The sequence below is a fragment of the Helianthus annuus genome, chromosome 6 (genome assembly GCF_002127325.2).
Source record: "Helianthus annuus cultivar XRQ/B chromosome 6, HanXRQr2.0-SUNRISE, whole genome shotgun sequence".
Lineage (NCBI taxonomy): Eukaryota > Viridiplantae > Streptophyta > Magnoliopsida > Asterales > Asteraceae > Helianthus > Helianthus annuus.
Window position 1 is genome coordinate 30,999,887 of NC_035438.2, and position 25,665 is coordinate 31,025,551.

Consider the following 25,665-nt stretch of genomic DNA (forward strand, 5'->3'; position numbering starts at 1 on the left):
CTAGCCCTTGATATATGGAGAGAAACAAAAAACTAAATAATGGTGAAACTTATGAATAAATCTTTTCTGATGTATATCATTTGCAACTTCTGAAACTTGAGTGGGAAAAGATGTAACATATAGAATAACTGAAGGACTTTATGCAATTGCAGGTAACATAGGTGAAGAAAAAGGTTGCGACCGACAATCGATGGAACTGAACCAAGCATGTTTTGTTGTGCACACGATGGCCCGTGCACTCGTTAGCATATGTCTGTACCTTCATCGTCCTAACATCCACGTGTCGTCCCCACATAAGGTCACCGAATTTAGTTGTCAAAACACCCCTTTCATTTTGTTTTCTTTAAAATAATAATAATAACTAGTATTAATCCCCACATTGCGGTGGAGGCGTAAAACCGTGACAATAGCACTAAGGCCACAACACCACCAACTACCACCAACACTGAAGTTGCGACGTGTTAATGCGGAGAAATTAGACCGAAACATAAAACATAGAAAATAATAACTAAGTTGATTTAGGACCCGTGCGTCACGATGAACCTGTCAAGCGGGAAAAATTAGACAACCATAAAAACGTTGAACAACACATGCACATTGCGTAATGTTAACTCGCAAAATTTAGAACGAAGCAACAAAAGGTAAAAACGTTGAACCACACATGAACGTTGCGTTGTGTTAAATCGCAAAATTTAAAACAAAACGTAAAACGGAATTTTTGTGAAATACGTAGAGTATAGGGTACCAAAATAGAAAGTAAAAAAATTATAAGGTTAAATTGACAAAGATAGAAAGCTTTGGGGTTAAAAGTAAAAAATCAAAATAGTTTTAGATTAAAATTGTAATTATATTAAACTTTTTTGAAACCCTCCCTAAGCAAAGAGTACAACTACTCTATGCATCACAATGTTGTTAATTTATAATGGGTAAATAACTAGTCTTAAGCCCCCAGCGTTGCGGGTCGTAAAACCGTGCAACCAACGTTGCGGGATTGGGAGGTGTAAAACCATGCTAAGTAGCAGCTCAATAATGACCAAAACCGGGAAAAAGGTGAAATAAAAACACAATGTGATGTAAAAAGTAGAGGAATTCGAATTTATACCGACACGTATTACAAAGCCGAAGAGGTAAAAAACCAAGGGACTAAATAAGACTATCAAACACCGTGCTAAATAGTAATTAACCGAAGTAACAGAAAACCTGAGGGACCAAATATGACCAACAAAAATCATGCTAAGTAGCAACTAAATGACCAAATTCACAAAAAGACATAAAAAAACTAATATAAAACTAAACTCATTTAACTTATGACAAATATATAATAGAATCAAAGTTTTATTACAAAACTAAAAAAACAAAAAGACTCTAAAGTTTAGCCTGTAAAGAAAAAAATCAAAACAAAACCACAAAAGACAAACACAAATGTTACTTTTACTAATATGGGCCAAAAAATTAAGTGGTTTGAAAAGTTGCGGCCGAAACAAAAACAAAGAAAATTACTATTTCTCATTGTTTTAGAAATTAATTAATAATTAATTAATTAATAATTAATAATTAATAATAATAATAATCTATACTATATAATAAAAGAAACCACTTTATAGACACTTGTCATCATATTAGGACATCTTTTATAGATAATTATTATTTTAGTTTAAATTATAAATTATAGATAAAATAGTCGTAAATGATGAATTATTATGTTACAACATTAAAAACGAAAAAAAAAAAAAGCTTAATGACACCTAGATATGTTAATTAAATAATAAATTCTTAAATATTTTAACTTCGTTACTTTTTAATCTTTCTTCATATATTTCTATTTTTATACTATAAATAATACTTTTATTTATACAGTTGATTAACATATTAAAAATAATAAAATATCATTTGGTTTTGATTTTTAATCGGTTTAAAAAGTATGAGATGAATGTATTCAAAGGAGAATCTCACAAATATTGTAGATTAGAATAATATATAGTAATGGACAATATTACTATAATTTGGTTTTGATTTTTAATCGGTTTAAAAAGTATGAGATGAATGTATTCAAAGAAGAATCTCACAAATATTGTAGATTAGAATAACATATAGTAATGGACAATATTAAATTATAAAATGTAGATAAAATTGTTGTAAGTGGTGAATTATTATGTTACGACATTAAAAACGAAAAAATATAAATTTAGCTGAACGATACCTAGATACATTAGTTAAATAACAAATTCTTATGTATTTTAACTTTGTTACTATTTAATTTTTCTTCGTATATTTCTATTTTTATAGAAAATAATAACCCAAGCAAAAAAACATCGACAATTTGACCCGAGCATAATAGCTTAATAATATAAAATGTATTCTTTGGATATAATAATGTATCAAATAAAATCTACACGTACTATTTATCATTTAATATTTCATTAATCTAACCCCGTCTTATACACGGGTTTCTAACTTAAAATAAATAAATATAAAGTAAATGTTATAATAAGTAAATAGTATATCAAAGTTTATTTTTAAACACATAGTTGGCGACTATATGTTTTAGCTGATTACATTATATTTTTCAACTTATGCAATACAAGAGTTATTTAACCATATAACTTTTTTAATTACTTAGCATATAAATTTACATTTATTCAACCCGTGTAATACATGGGGTTCTAACCTAGTAATAATAATAATTAATAATAATAATAATAATACATATATATGAATAATAATATAGATAATAGATGTTATGTTGTATACCTATCAATTCTTTCAAAATAATTAGTTTGTATAATAGTCTTTGAAATGATAAAGATACTTAATAATTTTATCTACAACATTTAGAAGCTGCTGACGTAGGCGGGGAACAGGATTCTCTTCATATAATAGTTATTTATAGGTGATGCCAAATTACAATTTTATCCCAGGTATAAAATTACGATTTCGCCCTCGACTCAAAATAACATTTCGCCTTTGCCCCTTGCTTAAATTTACGATTTTGCCCTCAGTTAAAAAAAAACAATTTTGCCCTCAGTTCAAAATAAACTTATGGTTTTGCCCTCATTTCTAGTTTAAAAATATGATTTTGCCCCCAGCTAAAACTTACGATTTTTCCCGCAGCTAAAATATTACGATTTCGCCCCATTTCAAAATAAAAAAAATGGTTTTGCCCTCAATTCAAAATATTATTTTGCATCCATTTTAAAATTATGATTTTACCTCCGCTAAAAGTTGCAATCATGCCATCGTTTTTTTCCTTTGGCAAAACCATGGTAGTGTTTTATTTTACTTTGTTGACTTAATTTTGTTTTTATTTATGCCAAATAGCTGCCAAGCACTCGCTAATTGGTCCTGACAAGTTATTGTTTTGCCCCCAACTTTAAATTACACGTTTGTCTTTGTTTTAGTTAATTTTTTTTATCATAACTATGCTACTGGTTTTCTTTAATTGGTTAACTTGATGTATCTTTTTTGATATCGTGCTATAGGTAGCATGTATAACTAACTGACATAAAGGCGTACATGCTATTAACCTAAGAAATACTCGGTTTAGCGCCCCGCAACGCGGGCGGCGCATAACTCTGGCTGCCTAACACTGGCTCATTAGTTCTGAAAAATTACAGTTTTGCCCTGAGCCCAAAATTACGGTCTTATCATCGTTTTTTTCATAGCAAAATTATAGTAGTCTTCTTTTTAATTGATTGAGAATTATTCGGCAATTGGCCCGCAGCATCTACTAGTTGTAACACATATATAGAAAGAAACACATATACCGAATTAAAAAAAATATAAATAATAAAGGTTATATAGTCGGTTTGGTTTATACTTGTTAAAACAATAAGAGTATGGTAAGGGGAAGGTTCAGGATCCACTCCGACAAATGGCTTCTTGATCAGAATCTACACACAAAGAATACTGTTAGCCTTAACATGAGAGGTGACCTTCCGAATTTTGACTCTGGCGTGAGAATCAATAACGAGATCTCTTAGAGTTAAGCATGAATGCGAGAGAATAGTTTTAGAGAGAGAGAGAGAGAGAGAAGTGAGCATACTCTTAGAGTTGAAGGAGGCCTCTTTTTATAGGCAGAGGGGTCTGCCCAAGAAGCCTCCTTTACAACTCATACCTTCTAGTCATTGTAAGTCTTATCTCCAGGTGATGTTGCTTGCACGAGCAGCCTTGCCTTTTTGAGAAATGTCAGATTGCTTGTCTTAATGTTACTTTATTCACTTTTGAGCAAGGTCTCATCACTTTCACCTTGCAGGTTCAAGACCTGATTTATGTACAGTAATATGAGCATCCAACTTCCAGCTTCTAGTCACTGGTGTAGCTTTGTTATTATTTCAGCTTAGTTTAGTAGGAGCTTCCAAGCACCTATGTCATCCATACTCAGTGGCGGATCCAGAAATTTTTTTCAGTGGGTTCATTGTTTTTAGATACTCTAATGTCATAGGACCATATGTAAAAAAATTGGGTCGGTTCGATGGTTTGGCTCGGGTAAAATTCGGGTCGGTTCGACAGTTTGGTTTTCTTTCGGAAGGATCCCAATGTAACATCATTTTAAATCTATTTTCGACGGTTTACTACCTGAGTATCATTTGATTCAAGGTTTGATGGTTTTCTTTGTAAAAACTTGTCAATTTTCTTCATACCTAAATATCGAATTCAAGTTTCAACAAATTACAAACCAACATCACTAAATGTCTAATTCATATTCATATCTTCGCATAAGCATCCAAGTTCAACAATTTGAAATCATTCAAGTTCAATAATCTTCACATAATCATTCAAGTTCAACAATTTAAAATCATTGATTCAAGTTCAAGAATCTTCACAAAATCATTTAAGTTTACATAATCATTCAAGTTCAACAACATATTAAGATTTAACATCATACATTCAATGAAACTATCAAGAAAACGAAAGAAAGTACACAAATTGCAAGAAATATCAGTTTACCGTTCATTCTTCAAGAATGGTTAGAAATTGAAGTCAAACCGTCTCCTCGTTTCAGAACCAATGTGCAAGCAGCGAGTTTTATGAAGGATTTCGGATGAATTTTAGTGAGGGTCTAAGGGATTCGGATTTGGAAGTCACAAAAGAAAGAGAATGGGGGCATTTGGGGTCTGATATGCGAGAAGGAGAGCAGCAAGTTTCAAAAAAGGGGTATGGGGCGCTGGTATAAAGTTTAGAAAACCCTAGTCCTTTTTTGGATTTAAAAAAAAAAACTGCGAAAAAAACAAAGAATAACTCCAACAGGAGGAGTCGAACCGGTGACCTTTCCCTTGAAAGGAGGCGCGCTGACCACTCAGCTATCAGACAATTTTATGAATGGGTTCATCGCAAATTTTATTTATGGGTTCAGCCAGAATTCTCTTTTACCATTTCTACTAATAATTTGAAACCGAGTGGGTTCGGGCGAACCCGTAACCTTCAATGTAGATCCGCCCCTGTCCATACTGATGGTTCGAATTTCATACCGGAGCATGTTGTGAAAACTAAACTTAGACCATTCTGTTTGGATTTCAAACCAACCAATCTATTTTTGTTTGAATGGTTCCATTAGCTTTAATTTATTTTTATATTCGGAGATGAAAAGAAATATATAAACAATAAATGTTAAATAGCCATTTCGGTTTACACGTCTATTTTCAAGTTTCAAACCGGACAGAGCCACTAAAGTATCAAATTACAAAAATCAAACTATTTAGATCTCAAATCAATCATCTCAGTTTAGTTTGAAACGCTACACCTCCGGTATAATAAATAAACATAAATTATCATAATTAAGAATTATGATCTTTCTTCGGTTTGATTTGAATTTAACGTGCCAAATAATCAAAAAACACGCCGTAAATAAAGATTTTATTGTTAAGTAACCCTCTTTGTACGTATCTACTTTGGGGTAATATTGTAATTTCACCCTGCTCCCATTTTTGCATGCAACCTATCTCTGCTCCTGCAATCTGCAAAATGTCTCCAACACAAACACACAACTCTTTTTCATACTTTCTTTCAAACACTCATTTCATTTCGAGTTTTTAATAACAACATTTTATTTACTTATTATTTTCATATCCCTAAACACCATCTTCACTCACAAATCCAGCCACTCTATGTGATTTTTTAAAACCTTTTTCAATTGTTCATATATGTTTTTTGGTCAACCATGAACCTAAAGAAACTTGTTGCAATCTCAGATCACTTTCCAAATAGTGCATCTCCAAGAAAGAAGCTTATTTCTGGATTTGGGTTAGGGTTTGTTTCAATTTTTATTTTGTTATTTATATTATTTTCCACTTTTTCTTTCAAGAATCCCAATTCAGATAAGCTTTTCTTCCAAGGGTTTAATACCAGCAATGATAGAATTTTTATAAAAAATTCTACCCAATTTGAACAAAACCCTAAACCTATGGTTGGTGAAAATAGGGCTGAATCTAATGATTCTAATGGTTCTAATCTTGATATTAGATTAAGATTATTGGGTATTGATGGAAAAGGGAATACCCATTTAGGGAATGTCACTAACAATGTGAAAAATGGAAGCTTTGATGAAATTACTACTAAAGTTGTTGACTTTAAGAATACCCATGTGGTAAAACTTAAAGATGATGTGAAAAATGGGACTTTTGGTGCAATTAGTATGAACCCAATTGAAGGGAAAGTGAAAGTTTTTCAAGATTTTGGTAATGGGAGTGTTAAATCAGATGGTTTAGATCAAGATGGTGGTAAGGTTTCAAGATCTTTTGAAGATTGTGATATCTTTGATGGAAGATGGGTGAGAGATGATTCACAACCATATTATCCAGCTGGTTCATGCCCTTATGTAGACAGAGATTTTAATTGCTATCTTAATAGGAGACCAGATGATGAGTTTGTCAAATGGAGGTGGCAGCCATTTGGATGTGAAATCCCAAGGTAATGATCATGATTTTTGTTAAATGCTTCTTAATTGCATGATTATGATGTTAAATGCTTAAAAACTGCAACTTGCATGCTAATTTTCTTGGGGTTTGATGTATAATTTTGGTTTTGTGTTTAATCTTTAGAAATCTTTGACTTTGTCCTCACAAACTGGTCTAGTGGTTAGTCACTTGGTTTCTCTCCTTGAGGTCTCAAGTTCAACTCCCACTAGCAACACTTGGCAAGTCCTCTCTAGAGGTCGTCAGTTTGAGACCGAGCCGAACCGGGTTTTACCGGAGTGGGCTTTCGGGAGGGCGGGTTTTCCCCGAAACTGGTGGCTCGGGTATGCATCCAACTCTGATTGTTATGGAGGAGGGGATGCATTTGCTAGATTGAGGGCATCCCAGGATGCGTATCCGGTGATTTAGTAGGCTGTTCAAAAAAAAAAAGAAAACTTTGACTGTAGTAGGCAGTTAATTATTTGTTAGACTAAAATGGTTGTATACAAAAGTAGGATAACATGTCAAATTTGTAATTGCAACTAGTATCATACAACCTTTTTTGAAAAATAAATGTCTTTCTTTTCTAGGTTTTGAAATTGAAAATTTTTAAACTTAGCCCAACTAAACCGTTTGAATCTCAAACCCGTCAAACTGATAGACTCTCTCCAGTTTGGACTATTTAGTCGGTTTTGACGCTTTTTCACACCCCATTATAGCATTATATACTCAATGGCAATAAGAAGACACTCTCTTTATTTCCATAACAAGAAGTTTTCTTTTTAATAAAAAGGTAAAATGATATTTTACAAGTTCATAATTGACAATTATATATGTTTTTTTGTAGGTGCAAATAGCAATAGTAATCAATCAGTAGTAGTTATCAGATTTTAGTTTAAGAGAAATCATTTTTGATTCTTAAAAGTAAAAGATTTACTTTATGTTTAATTAAAGAGTATTTAACTTTTAAAACTTGTGATTACTAATCAATGTATCACATTTTGAACTATGTCCTAACTTCATGTCCTTTTAATGATGATTTGGCAGTTTAAATGCAACCGATTTTTTGGAAAGACTCAGAGGTAAGAAAATGGTTTTCGTCGGGGACTCCTTGAATAGGAACATGTGGGAATCACTTGTTTGCATACTCCGACATTCTCTCAACAACAAGAAAGCGGTGTATGAAATATCAGGAAGAAAAGAATTCAAGAAAAAGGGATTTTATGCCTTTAGATTTGAGGTAAGCTTTGCTGCTACAAATTTGAAAACTTTGACTTTTGAGTTCAAATCTACAAACATTCAACTTCAGATTGGCATTGATTTCTATTGGATTTTAGCTCCAATCGTTTTCTAAATGAAATGTCGAATTAAATTTTGACGTGATATTGATTTTTTCTTGAAAGTTTTTGAAATTTTATACCAGTTTGCAGTTTGGAACTTTGAGCATTTGACCTTGAAAGTCAAATTGCTTTTGGACTTTGTGTAGTGAGTCAAGAAATGATAAATTGTGTAGGACTATAATTGTACGGTGGATTTTGTGTGCTCTCCATTTCTAGTGAGGGAATGGTCTTTCAAAGGTAAAAACGGTTCCTTTGAGACGCTACGATTAGATTTGATGGATCGCACGACTTCCATGTATCAAGATGCTGATATTTTGATCTTCAACACGGGACATTGGTGGACACACGAGAAAACTTCCCGAGGGTGAGAATCAATACCTTCAATAACTATATCTGTCACATGTAATAATAACTACTTTAGTCGTTACTAGACAACTGTAATAAGTTTGAGGACTGCTTTTGTAAATTCGTAACAGTCTAACTAACTTTTGTTTCATGCTAACAGGGAAGATTATTACCAGGAAGGTAACCATGTTTACCCGAGACTCAAGGCTCTTGACGCATACACAAGGGCTCTTTCCACATGGGCCAAATGGGTAGATAAGAACATTGACACGCGGAAAACTCAAGTTATCTTTAGAGGCTATTCACTCACTCATTTTAGGTATTTTAATATTTTCTTCAACAATAGTTATGTTTATTTATAAATGCGGTCGAATTGGTTAGGTTTGAGCTTCAAAATTTATGTGAAACCTAACAAGTTCGACCGAATATTGACGACTGCATTTAAAGTGTACGGCGTTTACTTCACAAAGAAAATGATGGTTTAAGTTCAATAAGAAAATTCACAACAATTTAGCGGTGTAACGGATACTAGGTTTGACTAAGTCAAAGTTACTAAGCATGTGATACCATTGTTTGCAGGGGAGGTCAGTGGAATTCAGGAGGGCAGTGTCACAAAGAAACCGAACCGATCTTCAATACAAGTCATTTGACCAGTTACCCATCAAAGATGCGAGCTTTTGACAACGTGTTGCGCGTGATTAAAACTCCTGTGATATATCTCAACATTAGCAGACTAACGGATTACAGGAAAGACGGTCACCCGTCGATATACAGAACGGTTTACAAAAGCTTGTCACCCGAGCAACGAATCGCTGCACAAGATTGCAGCCATTGGTGTTTGCCTGGTGTACCGGACACTTGGAATGAGTTGTTATATGCGTCTCTGTTGAAAGTCGGAAGAGGATCTTGGAAAAGATGAAATATAGTGCGAATATAGTAGAAAGTTTAGGGCTTTTTCGTTTGCAAGGTTGAGAGAATTAGGAGCTTCAGTTCATGTTGGGTTTGTTAACATGTTAGGGGTAGCTTGTATGGTAGGTGGCTTTTAGTGTGATAATAGGCTCAAAGGGAGTTTGAATCTTCATCTTTTTTTTTTTAATCTTGAAAATAGATGCTGCATTTGATCTTTTATCTAACAGAGCCCACGTGAGTAGAGTGAGGGATGTGTCGGCTTATTGCGGCGGATGTGGAGAAGAGGGAGAGAAGCACCATATGTGCGGATGAATGCATCCGTTGGAGATTGAGAGGAGAGGAAAAGGGGTGCGTTTATGGGGTTCGTCCTCGCAGCGCCTGCGTGTCCTCGTTGGTGAAGACCCCATTGAAAATGCTCTAAGAAGAAGCACATAGGATCATATATAATCGAAAAGCTTGTCAATAGATCCTTGCTTAAAATGGACTAAAAATGGTTCATCTATATCTATTAAATAAGTAACTTTTGCGTCAAGTGTCACAATTTTGTGTGCCGAAGATTCTTTTTTTACTGCTTATCTTATTTCACCCGTTCGTGAACCATTCGGCAGGAAGTTTGTTTACGTTCGTTTGTTTGTTTAGTAAATGAAAGAAGACGAACAACAAAGGAATTTTGTTCGATTATTTATATTAACGAACATGAACACATGTCGTATGCATTCAATTGCGTTCGATTAATTCAGTAATATGTTTGTTAACATCCGTTCATGGTCGTTTTGATTTGCTTAGTTTATGTACAGTCGTTAGAAACTTCACTTCGTGAAAAAGTTTAATTCCTTGATGAACGAGCATGCAAGAATTTTCCGTTCGATATGTGTTCGTGAACAAGTTTAATGCTAAACCGATGTTCATGGACAAGACTCTGTTTGGTTGATTAATGCTAAACCGATGTTTTGGCACTTCATATATAGAAGTAATGTTAATGAAATCTTAGCATGATGTCAAATCAATTAAATGATATCATTAAACTCAGCATGGGCGGACCTACATTAAGCCCAGGGTGGGCGGGCGCACCCCTTGAAAAAACAAATTTAGTGTATTTTTTAGGCAAAAAACTTGATCGCACCCTCTGAAAATATGCTTGAACCACTCATCCGCACCCCCATCAAATAATTTCTAGGTCCGCCACTGAAACTCAGATTGCTAAGATCATAAATATTGTCGAAAAATGCATGGATGGGTTGGGCCTTGTTTTTATACTCAAACGGACGAGTTCTCTAGTGCTGAACTACACTACCACATGGGCCAACACTGAAATGGGCCATTAACACATTGTCATTAGATTCACATTTTTATTAAATCTACAGACCCAATATCTTGAAATATTGATTCTCATGGATGGTTGATTGCTGAGTTATAACCCAAACTAGAGGTGTACGTTTCGGTTAATTTTAGTAACCGGTTCGGTTAACTGGTTTGGCGGTTATTTTCTCATTTTTACTATAACAGGTTATTGCTTTAACCAGTTATTATGATAACCGGTTATTCACTTTAATCAGTTCGATTATTCACTTTAATTAGTTCGGTTAATAACCAATTATTTTCGGTTAATTAACCGGTTATTTTCAAATTTTATCACTTTTTAGGTTTTTTTTTTCGGTTAACCGATACATTGGTTAAAAACCGGTTTAGTTATTTCTAAAGAAATCTTTAGCCGGTTACTAATCTATGGTTAAAAATAATCGGTTATTCCTCAAAAGGTTATTAACCGGTTACGGTTTCGATTAATAACCAGTTACAATTGTTAACCAATTATTTTGTGCACCTCTAACCCAAACTATTAACATGTTTCTAACTGAGTAGAATTATCATTTTGTAAAAAACGTTATTTGAGTGATTGAGAATAATTGAGGATATAATGTGATCATTTAACATATTCAAAAAAGAAAGTTTTAAATATTGTGAGAATACATAAAACAAACTAAGTCATTCATTTTCAATTATTATTTTTTAAAACATATTCAAAAAAGAAGGGCAATTGAATTTTAACACCTCAAACTTTGAAGAATTGGCCGATAACACCCGCAACTAACACTTTGATCTGTGACACCCCAAACTTTTAATTTTGTTTGTCATTTCATCACTCAGTTAAAAAATGAGTAACTGAGTTAGTCTTCCATCCTACGCGGCATCCTACGTGGACTATTTTTGACAATATTAAAAAAAAATGATAACACAACAAATGATAACAACTAACATCACTGCAAAATCCACCGTCTTCATCAACCACAAAGCCGCAGGTATCCTCAACGAAGCCATAATCCACCACCCCACCCAATTCCTCACTGCAAAATCACTCTTCGACACTCAAAAACTCCTCGGAATCACCATCCCCACCCTCTGTTTCATCCGCCGTTACCCCACCCTCTTCATCAACCACCCACCCTCCCTCCACAACCATTATCATCGCCGTCATGAGGTACCGGAAAAGCAAACCCATCTGAAAAATCGAGCACTCAAACAAACGCCTCCTCTATAGAGAAATCGATATACCTGTTAGATCTATGAATAAAATGATCACCGGAAACCCGATCTCTGTCTCCGATTTCAACCAAAATGTCGCCTATGTACAACAACTAGGGTTTCACCATCACCGGAACCCTTGTTAGTCGGAATAGAATGAAATTAACTCTCATCGCTGGATCTGTCAGTCGGGATCGAACCCAAAGAACTCTCATCGGTGGATGTGTTCGTCGAAATCGAACCCCAACTCTACAACCTTCCTCGTCGGGGTACATCTCTCACCGGTTGGGGTTGTTTGAACATTAACTGGAAAACGAGCGATAAGAGTTAGGGTTGTTTGAAGATGTGATGGTGGCGGGGGTGGAGGTATGCCGGCGACGATGAAGGTGATGTGATGCTGTTGTGGTGGTAGTATTTAAGAAAGAGAGAGAGAGAGAGAGAGAGAGAGAGAGAGAGAGAGAGATGAACATGAGGATGGGTGGCTGTGTTGGTGGTGAAAGGTGGTGAAACTGGTGGTGGTTGGTGTTTCTGATGTAAAGAGAGACATGCAAGGTGTAACTGAGTGTTTCATTGTTAAAGGGGAGATGAAATGAGCTTTGCCACGTAACTTCCATGTCAATAAGTCCACGTAGGATAAGTCTTGACACATAGGCGTAAACACTAACAAACTTCCATGTGTTTGCCACGTCATGGGTGCCATGTAGGATTAATGATGCCAGCTAGGATGGAAGACTAACTCAGTTACTCATTTTTTAACTGAGTGGTGAAATGACAAACAAAACTAAAAGTTTTGGGTGTCATAGATCAAAGTGTTAGTTGCGGGTGTTATCGGCCAATTCTTCAAAATTTGAGGTGTTAAAATCCAATTGCCCAAAAAAGAAAGTTTTAAATATTGTGAGAATACATAAAACAAACTAAGTCATTCATTTTCAATTATTATTTTTTAAATAAAAGAAATTGATAGAGATGCAACGTATATTTCTCATGAGATTCCTAAACAAAATTTATGTTGTAACCTATTAATGTGTAAGTAATTACATTACCTACCCATAACCTATATATAGATAGGGGAAAGTGAATACGGTGCTGTTAGACACCTAAGTTTGTACGTAAAACCCATCAAAACTACGTAGTTTTGATTAGAACACTCGATGGCAACAAAATACCCCAAAATCCTACCATGATCTAACAATTCAATTATCTTTTTCTTTCAATCGTATTGCAACCAAGACGTGTGAAACTACTTACAAGGCAGATTGACAGCATCTTAAAAGAATATTCAAGGTTCTGCAAAATTTAGATCAGTGTGTTAGACACGGGTCCCTTAAAACAAATTTCGTGTCTCCCAGGAGAACACGTTTGTTTCCTGGATACAACAGCGTGAGCAGTTGCACTGCCGGTCTTGACTCCAACCCGAACGAGCACCTTGATTCTTGAAGATGAGAGAAGAATATTCAGAGAGAAGGATTGTATTGCTGTGTAATTCGGTGTATCTGATTTGCCACAGGAACCTCGTATTTATACTGCAAATCTGAAGTCGAAACTGAAAAAGAATTAAATGGGAGAATTGAATTGCATTAAACGTCTTCAATGCACTTTAATTCGTCATTTAATTCCCAGTCAAACGCATTAACTTCGTCAGTTTCGAATGCTGAAACGTAACTGCACTGGCATTAACTGCTACTGAAAGCATCTCCGCGCGCGCGCGCAAGACACACTGGTGTGTGCGCAGGTCTGCATCCTCATACGCGCTGCGTCCTTTTGGCTCACTGCCATGCGCGCGTGCGTCACACTGACTCAGGTCCATGCGCGCCTGCGCGCGTGTGCCACGTCACCTGTGAGCCTATACGAGCACGCCACATAGTCGCGCCGTTTTGGCTCACGCTGGTGCGCCGCGCACGTCACATCAGGGCCCATCCACCATGCGACTTCGTGCCACGTGTACTCGCGCGCGGACTGCCACGTCCCTCGAACCTGCACGCCACTTCACCACTTGGTCCTTGCAGCCTCTGTGATCCACCACGCGCACGTGGTCAAAAATACAAAGGCGGCTCTCAAGCGGGCGAAGTGCAAAGTGCGCCATCAAAGCGCCACATTGCGCCTCATCGCCACGCCACGCGCGTGTGCGAGTGCGAGTTAGGGTGGAGCACCCTCCGCACCCTTCGCGAGTACACTTAGTGAGTGATTCCATGAAACAAGAAGGATGGAGAGTTCCCACTTAAATACCCCTTTAAGTTTCATCTCTCATCCGATGTGGGACAAGGTGCCACTTTCCCACTTATTTCAGCATTCAAGTTTCAAACACCAACTTTTGAGCATCGATATCTCATTCATCTTAGCTCCGTTTTGGACGTGGTTTAGTTCGTTGCGAAGCTCTTCCGATATAGAACACAAATCCACAAATAAATACATAAAACCCGCTCATTTTATTATATTTATTTCTAGTCCAAAATAGGAAAAAATCATTTTCCTATATTTGTGAAAAATGCTATTTTCACAAATTTCCAACACTATCAACAAATTTAAAAGTTGACGAATGATACATGACTTGTCATTATACCTTTGAAATACACCCATGAACAAATGAATAAGATTTGAGGGCCGCCCTAGAAATTCGAAAGCACGGAACAGTGACGTGATTTATGAACCGGGTATAACATGTTTTCTAATTGAGAACTTATAAAAAGGATATTTTTAATCAAAACTACATAGTTTTGATGGGATTTGCGTAAAAGCTTAGGTGTCTAACAGCACCGTATTCACTTTCCCCATATAGATATGTAGATAAACGATTAAAAATTTAAATACATATAAAAAATTAGTTTGACAGCTTTATTGTTCATAAACATACACATTTTATATGAGAAGTACAACATTAAAACTATAGTAACAACATACTCAAATTAAAGAAAAAAGTTATCGTTTTTATGGTGTAATTTAAAAAAAAAATATATATTAACATATTAAGAAGTTATAGCTGTTTAAAAATCGTGAGAAAATTTGCATGTGCTAAGAAGATTTAACTTTAATTGATTGTACCGTATGCTTTAATATTTATAATTACTTAAAGTCTTAAAAATGTATTAAATTACCTTCTTATCCTCCTTATATCATTATCATATAGTGTGTATACACACATATATTACAACCGTAAAATACCAGTGAGACAAATATAAGACACAAAATGTGAACATAGATCTCTTGTTTTTATGGTATGATCATAGCATCTTCTGGATACATTTAAAATGTTAAAACCATAAAAAGTAAAAGTTTTAACATACTAAATTAATTAAACCACCTTTTGGCTAATGTCATAAGTGTATGCTAAAATATATGAAAGTTTGGCAATTATATAATTAGAAAGATTTAGAAACTATTTGCAACTCATTAAGAACTTAGTTTATGATTGTGGGGATGTCCCTATTGCAAAATTTAAGGAAGGTGAAACAATTAGTTGTGTTAGTTGACCAGAGAGACACCATTATGTGCATCATTATCATCATCATCATGTAATGCAATGCTATATATGTAGATGGTCCATGGACATAATTCCTTAAGCATGCGATAGTGGAAAGGGGAACATTCCAACCCCAATCTAAATCATGGTTTATGAATTACATAAATCTCCACTTGCTCAGTTGCTTTAGCTTATGTATATTCATATTATATGCATGCCTTTGTCCATAATCATACTGGGCAACTTAAAAAATATGAAAACAACAAATTCTAGGTCATGTATAGTATTTCAAAAAGTCTTAATCACTTATGTATACAACTAGGATTACTTATACTATTTTCTTCCGGCTCATATTTCTTTGTATTTGACTGGTCAGAACATAATATCTAATGTTTGATGAGGATTTTACAATTAAGATATCAAGGGGTGATAAACAAAATGTATATTATGTGATGTGCAATACATACATGCATATGTACATATATTTTTATATGTTTGAGTTTTATGTGTTTGTACGTATATTTCATAAAACTAGATGGAAGATTAAATATGTATTTATCATTATCATTTATCATAATATTGATCAAAATATATTAAAACCTTATAATATATTAGTTGGTAATGGTTGATGGACCGATTTACCCTTATTAACTAATAAGATTTCCCCTTGGGTGTATTTAAGAAGATTACTAGAGTGGGTTTAGGATTAGGCATTCATAACATTAACATCAAATTCTTCCCCTTCTCTCTCTCACCATTCACGAATTCTCTACCCTTAAGAATTCAGTACTACCATCAAGAACATACACTCTAAACGGGAACCAGATCACGCTGATTAGCATGTCGAACTCCATGGTTGTATCTGTATCTGGACTATCTGTTGACATGTCTGTTGTAAGCCTGTAACAAGTATTATTTACATATTTTCAATTATGTTTTAACAGAATTGATCAACACTAGACACTCAATGACACCTTAGTATATTAAAAGAATGAGATGGAAAAAAAGTCTCATTTGATGCTTATGAGAAGAGAGAGACTTGCATGATGCTCAAGAAAGGAGAGAGAAACATATAGCACCATGAGGAATTTAGGAAAAAAAGATGACAATAAGGTGACGTTTTTCATGAAATTGTACTATTGCATCCAAACAAGGAGTCAAGGAGTCAAGTAAAAAGTGGTAATAGAGTGACGTTTTTCACTTGAATGTACTATTGCATTAATTAGTGATCTCAAAGAAAAATGTCTCCTTGTGCAAGGATATCGTTGGATGCCACGTAAGCCAATTTATTCAAAATCTTTATTATTAAATACATATTAGGTAAAATGTAATAATAGTTGTAAGGATAAGTGCATTGATTGAGTTTGTCCTTAACAATAAGTTGTGTACGTGACATAATATGACCTTGGTAATGACCAAGTTAAGGAGATAATATCATCGATGCTCTAATTGTATGAAAGGTTACATGTATGATATTCTCTTTACTAGAATAAGATGATGTTTAATGATAGTCAGAGCCCCTGTAGGCTTAGTAGTTTATACAATGGCTTAGGGCTTTCAAAAAATAGGTGTCCATAATTTTTTTAATATATGTATTACATGTGTATTTAGTCTAAATGAATAAACAAAGTAAAGACATCATGACCCAAACAAATAAAACATCTAGGCCCAAACCCGAAGAATTAATGGCCAAGAACCCTTTTTACTTGAACACTGTCGTCTACTTTCAACGCATCCTCTGCTACGATCCTCATTTCTCATGACCTCATTATATAATTCGCATCAATAAATTTAATATAAACATATATTATATTTATACACACAACATATAAACTATAAAATTAACAACGCAAACTATAACTTTTTTTAGTTTATAGTTGTCAGTCTCAAGCCGGCGTAAAAGATGAGTTTATATTGAAAAGTTTTCTGAAAAGGCCCATATTTTGTAGTTCGCTTAAAACCTCTAAAAACATTAGACCAGTCTAGTCTAGATAGTAGTATAAAAACTCAAAGTGTAATAACATGGTCTATATAAACAACACCTTATGTAACTCTAATTACATTAGTGTAATTTAATACAATTTTCTAGTTTGATTCTCTTCGTCACTCGACCACTTGTTTAAACTCTTTTTTAGTTACATAAAATAATATAACTTAGATGGGAGCCTTTCTAGCGTATTCAGGTTACAAGCTAAAAAGAAAAAGTGGGGGAGCTATTTGGACATAATCATTACTTTTTAACATTCTACTTTCATAGTTTCATGGTCATCCGATTTTGTGTTTTTGTTATTATTACTATTTTTTTATAGCTCCATTTCCAAATATGCATGTAAAAACATACCAATATACTCATGAAATTCCCACATAGTACTACCTATAGATATAAAGATATGTAAATATGATCATATAGAATTTGTAATATGTGGGGCCTAAGCCCTAAGGCCGGAGGGTGTGGGGGGCGCCACCCTCGCCACGTTAGAGGCTATAGCGCCCCCGACGCTATACACCCACACCCAGCCAATTAACATGGGGCACTATACATCACTCGCGAACATGGTAACGAGGAGGAGGGGGTTATTAGGTGGGGCCCATTTGTTTGCACCAATCAATTTTTTTTTTTGCTCTATAGCGCCCCTAGGGGTTATCACCACACTCTCCATGTTAAAGGGGGGGGGGGGTTTATAAAGCCCCCTTGGCTGACGTGGCGCCTACGTGGCGCTGAGGTGTCCTTATAAAGCCCAAGGGGGGTATCCCACACCCTCTAGCCTAAGGGCATTTTTGTCAAATGGACTGTTGTCCAAACTCCCTAAAGATTTGGTGTCCATTTGGTTGTGAAAACAATCACTTTGATGTATGAACCATTCTTTCTCATGATTCTGTTCTCTTCTTTTCATGTGCATGTGTTGGTGGGACTTCATTCCCTTTATAGACCATCCCCCACTCCAATACTGAATTTTTTAAGATATCATATGACTAAATGTAAAAATGTTAGCAATTACATAATTTTGTAAAATCCTTTTTTAACAATATATTGTTTGAATAGGCTCAACCAACCCAATGAAGGGGAAAAGAGTAAAACTCACGATATTTATTGATGAATCAAACTCATATATACAGTGGAATTATATATTGACAATGAAGTCATTTAACCATAAGAAACTCTAGTACTTAATAGTCTAATAGCTAATTAATGTCTAACCTAAAGTATACTACTTATATTATTACTCCCATGCAATTATATTGGGAGGAAACATGATTGTTTAACGTAAAACCTTTATGAAGATATCAACATATGAAAGGTCGACGACTTGAAACTAACCATGGAAACTTTTTATCGGACCAAATGAATATTGATCACAATTTTCTTTGTTACGTTAATGTTGAGCTGAGTTGGCGAAATGTAAATCGCGTTGGAGTTCCACAGTTAATTATGATTGTGCGAAGTAACACATATTGAAGCGTAGATTACAAGCTAGCGTTTCTATGTCACTACTTACCTCATATTATTTTGCTTCAAACACTTGATCTAGATAGAATATATAACTTGGGGTTTTTGAGAACTAAGATAATAAGTTATCTTCTAATAACACACAATAGTTAAATGCCAAATGATGTGTATCTAAACAACCTCTCTAGTCTGCATCATAGGAGGTTATGAAGCAAGCAATACTCGATATTATTTCTGCATACATGTTCACATATTAAAATGCATAATTTTATGATTATGAAGAATATCGGTGTGTAACTTAAATACTAAACTACAAACGATCACATGCTCAAAATCTGCTCCAACAATGTCTAAAAGACAAAAGGCATGTTCAACTAATTCAAACAAAAGATAGAAATCAATATATAAGCTTTATGATCGATGCCACACCATGGATCAAGTATTTACCAAACTCCATGGAAGAATTCTCACAACAGAAAGCACGTGGTCCATACACAGATCGATTGATCACAAGTTGATCGATCCCGAGGAAAGATATACTTTGACTCTAGATGTATGATCAATGAAAAAAACAAATAATAACCCTAAAATCAAGTTCTAAAGACATAAGATTTATAAAAGTTAGTTAATTAAAACTTTTTATAAAAGAATTTTTGTCTATAAAAAGAGTATTAGCCTTAATTATCGAAAATCTTATATAACACATAGTTTTTATCGTCAGATATAGTAACTGTTGGTGCACTTGTGTCTGTACTTTGTCTGTATTCGGTCACGATGTAAACGATGTCCTTGTCAGTCCTGTAAGTTGACCAAGTCAACCGTCCTCCTGGTTTGACTTGGCCAACAGTTAGTAAACTGGTTGTCTGTCTCGAAGGATAAGAGATCGAAGGATGATGTGGATCCTTCGATCTCCTCGAAAGATGAACCTTCGATGGATGCTCGACAGATCATCCTTCGAGATGAATGCTGATCCTTCGACAGGTTTGTCATCGATAGATGATCCTTCGACCATCTATCGGATCCTTCGGCCAAGACAACCTTTGCTGGGTATATATATACCCATGCAGTGTATGTTAGAAGACAGATGCACATAGAGAGATAGATAGTTGAGAGCATTCTGTCCGAAACACACACACACATAGTGAGAGTTTGCAATACATATTTGTGAACATTGTGCTTGTAACCAGAACCTTCATACGTATTAATACAGTGGTGTTAATCGGTGAACCTTGTGTGTTTGTCTTTCTACTTGCTTCATCCCGGTTTGCTTGCTAGCTTGGATTCCGCACTCGCTAGTGGGTTTGTATAACAAGGTTTAGGTTCGTCATCCTCCGAGAGGGACCTACAAGTGGTATCAGAGCCGTGGCTCTTTACCTTGTTTAAAACCGGGTTTGTTCAAGTTCTTGGTGTGTTTGGACACTTGGTTTAGCACCTGTTTTTGGTGGTTTTCCTGCATCTTTAAACTGAAAAACGCGTTCTAAACCTTTCGGGAGTGTTCAAGTTTGGGTTGGGTAACTTAAAAACTTGTTTTTAAGGCTTTTGGTGATTTCCGGCCAAATTCCGGTCATAATTCCGGTGACCGGTTTCTGGATAGGGTTGTCCATTTTGGGTAATATTTTCAAAGTTGGTAGAAAAGTTGTGTCAGGACATCCCTTCTGCCGAAAGTTGCTTCACCAACCCATCACCTTTTTCACCTACCCGTCTACTTCGTGTCAGTGTGTCAGAGCTCATCGAAAGACATCCTTCGAAGTCGAAAGATCATCTTTCGATCAAGGAGGTTCGACAGATACCCATCCTTCGAACATCTTTCGAAGCCTGTGTTCTATCTTTCGAGCCAAGGAATCTTTTCGAAGGATACATCGTTCAAGCTACTGTTACTCTTCGAAAGATAAGGATCCTTCGTGTTGGTGAATCTTTCGAGATCTGTGTTCGAAAGATAAGGAGAATCTTTCGAAATCATCTTTCGAAAGATAAGGATCCTTCGTGTGGTCAATCTTTCGAAGTCAATCTTTCGAAGTCTTTGTTCGAAACTCAACAGTGATCTTTCGAACACTGTTGATCCTTCGAACAAGTCTTGATCTTTTGATTCTTGTCTGTTTGAATTTAACAGTTTGCATTTGTGAAGGTTTTCAATTAGTATCTCATCAAAATGAGTTGTACAAGTCCTTGGGACTGGAGTATTGACTCACAATCTAGTCAAGAGCTAACCTCCGCTGCAGCTTGGGCAAAGAGTATGTTTCCACAGCCATCAATAAGTGCTAGTCAATGGGCATTGCTGTCGAATCAAAATCAAAACATACAGAATCTTGTGGTAGCGAGAGGAGAAGGATATGCAGCTACCAGAAAGACACATCATGATTTGTTGAAGAAGAAGTTTGAATCATTTCACTTCTTAGAGAATGAAACCCTAAATGATATAACTACTCGTTATTATCATTTGATGTGTGAGATGTATTCTGGTGGTGTTCTTGTCTCTCAACAGGAAATGGTAGCACGGTTTGCTGATGCTCTACCTCCAAAGTGGAGCCCATTCATTGAGCTTTTAAAGCATACGGGCGTTTTAGATGCTGTCAATGTTAATATCTATGAATTCATTCAGAAGTTGGAGCACAAGAACGAAGAGGAAATTCGGAAAGCTAAAAGGATTACACCTACTCAAAACACAGAAATGTATTTGCCTGGTTTTGGTCCTTCAGCTAGTTCTAGTTCTGTTCAGCAACCGAAGCTTCAAACGGCGTTTGTATCCAATACAAGCTCTTCTCCGTGTCCACAGTTCAATCAAACCCAACTACAAGCCCAAGTTTCCCCAACACAGCCTCAATTTGATCCAAGTGTCGATTGTGGTCCGGACATACAGTTGGGAAACGGTGATCAAACAAGAACTGCGTTCTATGCTGAAATTGTCAAGAATGTCAATGATGGTGAATCTTTGGGAAATGATGACAGTTCAGGATATAGTGGCAGTTCGGATGAAGAATCAGATTTAAATGAAAGAACTGATTCGGAAGCTGATAATTTGTCGGATGATGCCAAGGAGACAAAAGGTCAAAAATCTGACTTGATCAAGAAAGCTGATGCTACATCGAGCGAAATGGAGAAGATTCTCACTGAAGATGGATCTTTCTCTTCTCAGTTTGTGGCTAATGTCACAGATTCTACAAGTCAGGTTCAAGCTAAAACTCCTAGCATATGTAGTGATTGTGCCGATATGAAACTTAAATGTGATGAATTGAAACGTGAATCTGAAACGGTTCATAGTCACAATCAAAGTTTAGTTATTGAACTGTCCAAGTGCCAAGAGGCAAACATGGTGTTAACTCGAAACGAAAAGGATTTTAAATCTGTAATTGAAACCCTAAAGAAAAGTGTTTCCGAATTGAACAAAGTTGTTTATCATAAACAAGTTAGTATTAACGATTATATTAATCTTGTTGAGGAAACCAAAAAGGAGTTAGCCATTGCCAAATGCGAGCATGATGCTATCAAGCAAAAGTTGGAGAGTTATTCTAACTCCCGATTTGTGCTCGATCACATCATAGACGTTCAAAAACTGAAAGGTAATGTGAAAGGCGTAGGGTATAAGGCGTGTCCACCCCCTTTGAGACACAACTATACCAAAATGCCCGATGAAGAGGAAATGCCTCGGTATGAACCCAGTGTGCCTCTTGATGTTGAGGAATTTGTTACTGGCCTAGGGTTCAAACCGGACAATTCATCGGAGGGCTCATCTGATAACAAAGAAAAGTCATCATGTGCTTCAAATCAAAGTCCTCCAACCATTGAGGACTATGATTCTACAGATGATGAATCAGATGTAAGTGACCAGGATGAATCACTTGATGTGACGAAAGGAGTAGAAATTCCAATAGAGAATCATATTCTTTGTGATCCTCCTACTCCTGCCGTGCAACCTGTTGCCAAGAAAGTGATAAATCCTGTCAAAGATGTCAAGAATGACAAAGAAAGTGTGTTTGCTGTTAAAAGCAATAATTTGTTGTACACTTTGGTCGGAGATGTTAAAATTTATTCAAACAATGATTTTCCAATTAAAAATGTCAATCCATCCTTGATTGATAAAGTTTTTGAAGATAACACAAGCAAGTTTTTGGGAAAGACGATCCCTGGAGTTACTGTAACTCAATGTGATCCAATTCCAAAGGCTGAAATCAGAAAACAATTTGGAAATCAGAAATCACCGACAAAGCAACAACCAATTGCTTTTAAGGGTAAACAACAACAACAACGAGCTCCAAAGCAAGCTCCAAAGCCAAAGGCTAAGGCTGAAACAAAAGGAGCTTGTTATCAGAAGAGAAGCAAGGATGTTAAATTTGTAGCATCAAAGGGTATGGATGTCACACCCCCAAAATCCACCTGCGGATAGCACCCGCTTCGAGGGCGTGACCGACCAGGATCCAGCCACCAATTATACCGAATACTTGAGTTGATATTAAAAGTAATACTTACTATTCATAAGCATAGCAAATATCAAGTTCAGAGTTTAAGGTTTTAAGTTCAAACAGTTAATAAGTAGCGGAAGCATAAGTAAAACAAAGTTCATATTTCAAATTAAGGTAACACCCAACACAAGGGTGAACAAACACTACACGTTCCCAAGCAGCAAGCTCCATCGTCACGGGTTACCTGCAAAGCATGCAGTAAGGGGTCAACAATAATGCTGAGTGAGTCCACTAGTTGTCCAGTTTTAATTACCAAAAACATTGTTTCACCGGTTAATTTATCCGTTTATACATGCCCTGGGGAGCTACCCCAAAAGTTAGCGACTAAACTGATTTTCCAATACCGAACACTAGGTAACCGTTGCGTATCCGCAGGATGCCCCGATGTCAATGTTCTATCATCATTGACGAATTTCTGAGTACATTAGTTCACGCCCGTCCCAAACCAGGGCACGGTGTGAGGCTGGTAAACACCTAAATAGCGCTATCAACTAATAACCCGTTCGCCTAACCCGGCGACTAATCGGTATTTGTAGTAGGGACTTGAGTGATAGAGTTTCGTTTAGTGCCGTTAGTTGCAATCCGTATAAACAGTAATTAACCAAAAGGTTTCCCAATACCCGGGAAGGAAAAGTAAGTTTTGTTCCCAATAACTAGGGAAGGTATGTAAATGGTATCCCCTTTTACCAGGGGATAGGGTTGTTAGTCTCGTGTCCCAAACCACCGGGACGCATGCTTTTAAGTTGTGAACTCACCTTGGGTTGCTCGGTAGGTTTAGGTTACTTGTCAATCACGTTGGTCACCACGTCCTAACATGGTTACCGGTATAGGTCAGGTTCGGTGTACAAGCAATCACGTAAAAACATATACAGGCACATAACATGCATACAAGTAATAGTCATGGGGTTATTGGGCCGGCCCTAACAGTAACACCGTCAAACAGCAACACATAGTCCACTTAACAGATAGCCCAAGTTAACACAGAATGGCCCAATAACTAAAATGGACAGCCCACTCGCAACCAGCTGGTCTCGAGTCGCAACCAGGTGGTTTCGGCCTGCCACGCTGTGGTTGCGAGTCGTAACCGTGGTCTCGAGTCATCATGCTGTGGTTGCGAGTCGCAACCGACGTAGTCTCGAGTCGCAATCACGTGGTTTCGACTTGTCATGCTTTGGTTGCGAGTCGCAACGGTGCGGTTTCGAGTCGGAAGGCTGTCGTTGCGAGTCGTAACCTGTCACTTTCATGTACACGTGATGATGCAGATGCATCAGTCCCTTTTGTACCAAGAATTCAGGCCCATTTTAGGAAACTACCAATAAGGTTTCACTAACACTTTGCCAAAGCTGAATACTAGTAAAGATAGATCAAACTTTGCCATTTTACATCTTCAAGTCATATTCAAACAAGTTCATCCTATCTTCATATTTTTCTAGGGTTTTCACCATAACAAATCACACATTTATGAACCAAAAATTACATATTTACAACAAGATCATGATGCAAAATAAGAAATCATGCATTATATATCCGAAATCTCATATTTAACAACATCATTTTGCAAGAACAATGAAGCATTCATTTTATAATCTTGAACATAGTTTTGGTTGGCATGAACATTCCTACACTACCATTTCTAAACATGTAACCACATAGTGTCAAACTTTTACAAATCAACCTAAAAGTCATACCAAAAACTACTAACCAAGCATTTCTAGTTCCTTTAACCCATATAAATCTTATACACAAAAGATAACACAAAAGATAGCACTAACCGGTTATGAAAGGAGGAGCCGAAAACAAAGAAAAGAGAACCGAGAAGATGGAATGTCCGAGTGATAGTCTTGACCGAGTTTCTTGTCCGGGATCTTTGCTTGAACCGAAAATAGGAAGGGATTGGGGTGTGTTGTTGAGGGTTTCTAGTAGAGAGAGAGTTTGAGGAGTGTTTGTGTGTGTAAAATGGAAGAAGTGGGGGAAAGGTGGGATATATATACAAGGGGATGTTTCGGGTTGGGCTTGGGGTTTCGACCCAAACCGGTTACGGCCCAAAGGCCCACTCGAGACCGAGTGGCCCACTCGCAACCGCCCGGTTGCGAGTCATGGTCTCGGGTCGTGGTTTCGGCTCTCATATAAATATATATAATACATACACAACACATATCAAGTAAAAATCACGTTTCCATTTAATAATATTTATATACACACAAAATATTACAAGGTGATCGTTCGGAAAAACCTCGAGTGTCACATTATCCCCAAGTTTTAAGAACTTTCGTCCCGAAAGTTGAAGCAGTCACTGCCA

General features: G+C 36.2%; 1 protein-coding gene and 1 long non-coding RNA gene across 2 annotated transcripts; one reads left to right on the forward strand and one right to left on the reverse strand.

Annotated features, from left to right (window-relative positions):
* Positions 1-3,768: 3,768 nt before the first annotated feature.
* Positions 3,769-5,161, reverse strand: LOC118479754. The gene is made up of 2 exons (XR_004860413.1): positions 4,948-5,161; positions 3,769-4,362 (listed from the first exon to the last, which is right to left on the reverse strand). It is a non-coding gene; the product is annotated as an uncharacterized LOC118479754 (long non-coding RNA).
* Positions 5,162-5,966: 805 nt separating this feature from the next.
* LOC110865135 (protein trichome birefringence-like 2) lies at positions 5,967-9,703 on the forward strand. The gene is made up of 5 exons (XM_022114355.2): positions 5,967-6,906; positions 7,938-8,130; positions 8,404-8,594; positions 8,736-8,894; positions 9,155-9,703. Exons 1-5 carry the CDS (start codon positions 6,158-6,160, stop codon positions 9,492-9,494), a joined length of 1,632 nt encoding a protein of 543 aa, XP_021970047.1. The 5' UTR covers positions 5,967-6,157; the 3' UTR covers positions 9,495-9,703.
* The last annotated feature ends 15,962 nt before the right edge of the window (positions 9,704-25,665 follow it).